Raw genomic sequence first — 6,000 nt, forward strand, 5'->3', positions numbered from 1 at the left:
CTGTCTTCAGCTTCTTAGAGATCGCCTGTGTGTCTGTCCCACCAATGTTCAAGGAATTGGTACCTGTTAGCATGATAGGATTTTGCCTTGCAGATGGAGAATGCAAACATTTGTTCCATTAATATTCCATTCCCAGCCTCCTCCCACCGCATCTACAACTGAACCCCAAATCCCTAGTGCAGCCAAGTAGAAAACTTACCCATGGAATCAAAGGTCTGTCCCTGGCTTCCACCTGCCTGCCTTCCTCTGTCTCCAGCACTCTGCTCCCCCTGCCCTGATGGGCCTCTCGAACTCTCCAAGTGCAGAAACGTATTGTTTGCTCAGTATTTCCAAGGCTAACCACACAGTGGGGTGCACCATATGTGCAGAACAGTGGGTGCTAAGTTGTGATGGTTTTCTCAGGCAAGTCACCTGGTCAGGAATACCCTCTCCTGTGCCCCTCTAGCTGTCACCATCCACCTTGCAATCAAAGTCACTTCCTCAGTTGAGTCATGGAGCTTCTTTACCTATTTCTTTCACCTGTAAGGACCATCCCAGAGAAATTTCCTCCTGGAGGTCAGGGAACAGATTTTACATTTTAGTCTCTTCCTGCTTCCCTTCAGAAATGGAGGCGATGGGCGGCAGAGGTAGGAAGATGTCGACAGCTAATTAATGAGTGAATAGTAACAGCTCTGAATGGTGGTGCCATCCTGACCACTGCGTCATCTCTCTGGCCTCTATGGTAAGAACGCGGGAGCAATCTAGAGGTTCTGGAAGTGAGGAAAAGGAATCGCAGGACTTGTTTATAGAGGGCAAGCCATCCAGGGCTGGACCCTCTCAGAACAGCATGCATGTACACACATCTCTCCAGAAGGAAAGGACTCTGCTTTGCACATATGACACCCAGAGGGCTCACACACGGCACCTTGTGAGCCCCTCCCGCAAGTCCTCAGCTAAGGGGCACGCGCACAAAGGACAGGTACACAGATACTCATTCAAGTACACACATTGGCAGAGACTACAGAGGTGCACCCGTACCTGGAGGGGCTCTTGGCCCGCATGAGCACAAACATGTAAAAAGGTGCTTACACAGGCACAAACCTATAGGGTACTTCCTGGGCCTGCAAGTGTACACACACACACACACACACACACACACACACACACACACAAAGGAGCTCACACACCGAGGATCCGGAAGCTTGCACACAACCTGAAAGGCAATCCCAGGGCCGGTGAGCACATGACACACTCAGTCATTCACACACTCAAAGTATGTTTATGTACATACATAGCCAGGCTGCCCCCGCCCACAATCACACCTCTGGAAGGAGTTCGCGCAGGCACACACCTAGAGGGCGCTGCCAGGACCCACAAGCACACGCGCACCTAGGTGTTCTAGCAGCACACACCCAGAGGACGTAGACGCATGCCTAGGGGGCGCTCGCACGGCCCACGCTCCCACGCACGGACACACACCCCTGCCCTGCCTCCCGCCCGCCTGCCTCTGCCTCCGCCTTCTGGGAGGCTGGAGCCGGTGCGGGGCGGTTCGGCCCGGCGGGAGGCGATCCGGGGAGGTGCGGGGGGCCTGGGCGGGAGCCCGGAGGCGCGGCCGGTATGGAAGCGCTGTTGCTGGGCGCGGGGCTGCTGCTGGGCGCCTACGTGCTGGTCTATTACAACCTCGTGAAGGCCCCGCCCTGCGGTGGCACAGCCAGCCTGCGCGGCCGCACGGCTGTGGTCACGGGTGAGTGCCGGGGGCCGGGCGCGCTGATGGCAGGGAGGCCGGGCGGCGGGGTCGGCGGCCGGTCCACCTCGGCTCAGCGACCGCCCGCCCACCGCAGGCGCCAACAGCGGCATCGGGAAGATGACGGCGCTGGAGCTGGCGCGCCGGGGCGCGCGCGTGGTGCTGGCCTGTCGTAGCCGGGAGCGTGGCGAGGCGGCGGCCTTCGACCTCCGCCAGGTGAGGATGAAAGGGTGAGCAACCGACAGACATACCTGGACACGGAGGGGTGAACAGAGCGGCTTCCTCTACTCTGGCCGTTAACTGCAGAAGAGAGGGTCCGCTCGCTGGGCCTCTGGCCACACAGGGAAGGGACACCAGATGAAAGCTAGGAAGTGGGCTTTTTGAAAGAAGTAATTGCTGTTCTGAGACGTTTAAGGATGCGTACAAGTTACGCTGATGAAAGACGGTAGGGAAGGGAACAGCAGAGGGAACAGCATACGCAAAGGCCCTGAGGAAAGAGAGCTGATTTGATTAAAAAAACAAAAACTGAAAGAAAAGATGTATTGAGTCTGGATGGACCACGAAATACGGAAGAAAGAGGCAAAATGAAGAGGCTGGAGCCCCTGCGCCAGGGCTAGGTTCTGGTGGCCCTTATAGATCCTATTGAGGAACTCAGATTTTATAGGATGAGCAGTGGCGATACAATGAAGTGTTGGATCTGTCAGAATAGCAGGGTATGGAGTCAGTAGGGTATGGACTGTCAGAATAGCATTTTGGAAGGGACCCCTCAGTGGTTATATGGGCCTGGGCTGGAGAGGACAGGAGTGGGTAAGAGGAGACCAATGAGAAGGCTGTTGTAAATTTTAGGATCAGCAATAATGGGAAAAGGAAATGATAATAATAACAGCAAGTACTACCTACACAGTGCTGGCTGGGTGCCAGGCACTGTTCTAAGTGTTTTACACATATTAACTCATCGAATTCCTGCAACAACTCCATGAAGTAGGTACTACATTATTCTCATTATATTAGAACACTGAGCCCCAGAGAGGTTAATGTCACACTCTGTCTAGTAAAAGTCAAAGTCAAGATTTGCATCTGGAGCCCACATAGTGGTCCACTACATTCTCATGCACAGGGGCAGATCTCAGTAAAAGTAGGGGGTGGACTCTCACGATTTGGTACCTGGGGAGAGGAAAGAGGAGAGAGGTGCCTGGTGACAAGCCCAGCCCTTGCTGCCCCACAGGAGAGTGGGAACAATGAGGTCATCTTCATGGCTTTGGACTTGGCCAACCTGGCCTCCGTGCGGGCCTTTGCCACTGCCTTCCTGAGCTCTGAGCCACGGCTGGACATCCTCATCCACAATGCCGGTGAGGGGCAGCAGGTCCTGCAAGGGGGGCAGCGGGTGGGCAACCGACCCCTCCAATCAGGCCTTACCAAGGGGCAGTGGATGTTTGGAAAGGGCGCCCCCTACCACTGTCTCACAAATGGGAACCCTGAGGCCTTTGGGGATCCCTCTGGAGCAGCTGCTCATATCTAGCCCCCGCCCCAGGGATCAGTTCCTGCGGCCGGACCCACGAGCCATTTAACCTGCTACTGCGAGTGAATCACATTGGCCCCTTCTTGCTGACACATCTGCTGCTGCCGCGGCTGAAGACATGCGCCCCTAGCCGCGTGGTGGTGGTATCCTCAGCCGCCCACCGGCGGGGGCACCTCGACTTCACCCGCCTGGACTGCCCAGTGGTGGGCTGGCGGCAGGAGCTGCGGGCATATGCCGACAGTAAGCTGGCCAACGTATTATTTGCCAGGGAGCTCGCCACTCAGCTTGAGGGCACTGGTGTCACCAGCTATGCGGCCCATCCAGGTAAGGCCTGGCTCTCTGACTGCTCTGCTTTGTTCTGATTCCCCCTCTCCCATCCTTGACCCTTCCTGTGCTCCCCCAGCCTCTCATTGAGCCACAGAATCTCAGAACAGGAAGGAAGCACAGTACAAAAAGAGACCTGTTCCTTGCTGATCTTGGAGGGAGGCTCACCTTGTCTGGGTTCTTCCTCTCAAACCACTAACTTGGATGCTGACTCCTGGGTAGGGTATGGCAATGAATGAAGCCCAGGTTCTCACCCCAAGAAGCCTTCCATATGACTGAACTCGGTATAATATGGTGATAATGATGATGATGGCTAATAATGATTCATTCACTCAAAAAGCATTTACCGAGTACCTGTTATGTACCAGGCATTAATCTTGGTGCTTGGAATATTAGCAGTGAACAAAACAAAGACCCCTTCCTTGTAGAATTTACATTCTAGTTTAGGGGAGGGGGAGATTGCTAATAAATAAATATTTACAATGACAGGTGATGATAAAGTGCCATGGGAAAGATAAAGCAGAGTGAGGAGGGATATGAAATGACAGGAGGTGCTGCATTTTTTGTGGCAGGCAAGGAAAAAATATCAAAAGGTAACATTTGAGTAGAGGCCTTAAGGGGATGAATCATGTGGCTTTCTGGGGAGAAGAGTATAAGGAACAGACTAGATAGCAAGTGCAAAGGCCCTGAGGCAGAAGTGCCTGGTATGCTTGAGAAAGAACAAGAAACCCCTGTGTGGCTGGAACAAAGTGAGACAAGGAGAGTGGCAGGAGACAAGGCACAGAGATGGGCTGGGTCATCCAGTTCACTGTAAGCATTTTAGCTTTTAGTCTGAGTGACTTAACTGATGAATAAAGCCCATATCTGTCCTATGGAACTGATCACAAGATAACAAGATCTGCCCCACCCACATTACCATACTGCATTTTATTTTATTTTATTTTTATTTTTATTTTTATTTTAAAGAGAGACAATGTGAGCAGGGGAGAGGGGCAAAGGGAGAAAGAGAGAATCTTAAGCAGGCTCCATGCTCAGTGCAAAGCCTGACGCAGGGCTTGATGCCACAACCCTGGAATCATGACCTGAGCCAAAATCAAGGGTTGGACGCTCAAAAAACAAAAAACAAAAAAACAGAAAGAGTTGGACACTCAACCACATAAGCCCCTCCCATACTGCATTTTAGATGGTCATTGCCTAAGGCTCACTAGTAATTATAATAGTGACAGTAAGAATCACAACTAACACTTATCAAGCCTTTATTACACTCCACATCTCTAATGTCCAAAGCAGTGGCTGGTCTACCATAGGTGTTAATACATGTTTGCTAGTTAAACAAAGGAATGAGACTTGAGCTAGAAGAAAAGATGTTCCCTCAGGCAGGGGACACAGCATGAAGAAAATCTGGGACTTGAGGAGGTATGGGAATTTAGATGGAGAGGAGGAGGTTTGCTGTTGAAATGAGTGAGGTCACCTTGTAGGGCCCTGAACGCCCACCAAATACTATCCTGGTTTCCCTGGAACTGGACACCATTCCCCACTCCCTTCCAGCCTCATTCTTATTGTTCTTCCCCTGGGTCCTCACCCACTCCTTCCTTTCTTCCTGTCCATAGGGCCTGTGAACTCAGAGCTATTCCTGCGCCACGTTCCTGGATGGCTGAGCCCACTTCTGCGCCCACTAGCTTGGCTGGTGCTGCGGACACCCAGAGGGGGCGCCCAGACACCCCTGTACTGCGCTCTGCAGGAGGGCATTGAATCCCTCAGTGGGAGATATTTTGCCAATTGCCACGTGGAGGAAGTGCCCCCAGCTGCCAGGGATGACCAAGCAGCTCACCGGCTATGGGAGGCCAGCAAAAGGCTGGCCGGGCTTGGACCTGGCCAGGGTGCCCAACCTGATGAAGACCCCCAGTCTGAGGACCCAGGGCCCCCATCTTCCCCGAGCAGCCCCCTCCCTGAGGAACCCACAGTTTCTGAACCCCACCCCAGCCCTCAGAATTACATGTCTAAGGTCACACGCCGAATTCAGGTTAAAACTGAACCTGAGCCCTAAATCTCCTAATCCCCAGGTCGGAGTGCTTTCCAATTACACTTAGTGGCCCTTGAAAACCCGAACTGCATGCCAGGCCGTGCTTTGGGCACTGAGGGATTTGCAGTTTTTACCTCCATGGTTCCTTTATGGAGCTTCAAGTTGTGTTCTTATGAGCGGTCGTTTCCTGGTGGAAGTAAATCGTGGGCGATGCTTTCTTCCTGAGAATAACCATAATCCCAGATTAAGAGATGGACCGGGGGAGGGGGGTCGGGGTGAGTTAATGTGCCAGACATTGCTTCTCAAAAATTCGAATTCCATATTTTTCTGGCCCCCACGCTGGATGATGCTGATCGGCTCTGGATGAGGACCTGGGGGGGTTGTGATTTGATGCACTGACAACACGGAGAT

At 52.9% G+C, this 6,000-nt stretch overlaps 1 protein-coding gene across 1 annotated transcript; it reads left to right on the forward strand.

Moving 5' to 3' along the window:
• The first annotated feature begins 1,459 nt into the window (after positions 1 to 1,459).
• Positions 1,460 to 5,807, forward strand: DHRS13 (dehydrogenase/reductase 13). The gene is made up of 5 exons (XM_029927887.1): positions 1,460 to 1,723; positions 1,821 to 1,939; positions 2,949 to 3,072; positions 3,255 to 3,566; positions 5,177 to 5,807. The coding sequence occupies exons 1-5, from the start codon at positions 1,597 to 1,599 to the stop codon at positions 5,611 to 5,613; spliced, it is 1,119 nt and encodes a 372-aa protein (XP_029783747.1). The 5' UTR covers positions 1,460 to 1,596; the 3' UTR covers positions 5,614 to 5,807.
• Positions 5,808 to 6,000: the final 193 nt, after the last annotated feature.

Source organism: Suricata suricatta, chromosome 17 (genome assembly GCF_006229205.1).
Source record: "Suricata suricatta isolate VVHF042 chromosome 17, meerkat_22Aug2017_6uvM2_HiC, whole genome shotgun sequence".
NCBI lineage: Eukaryota > Metazoa > Chordata > Mammalia > Carnivora > Herpestidae > Suricata > Suricata suricatta.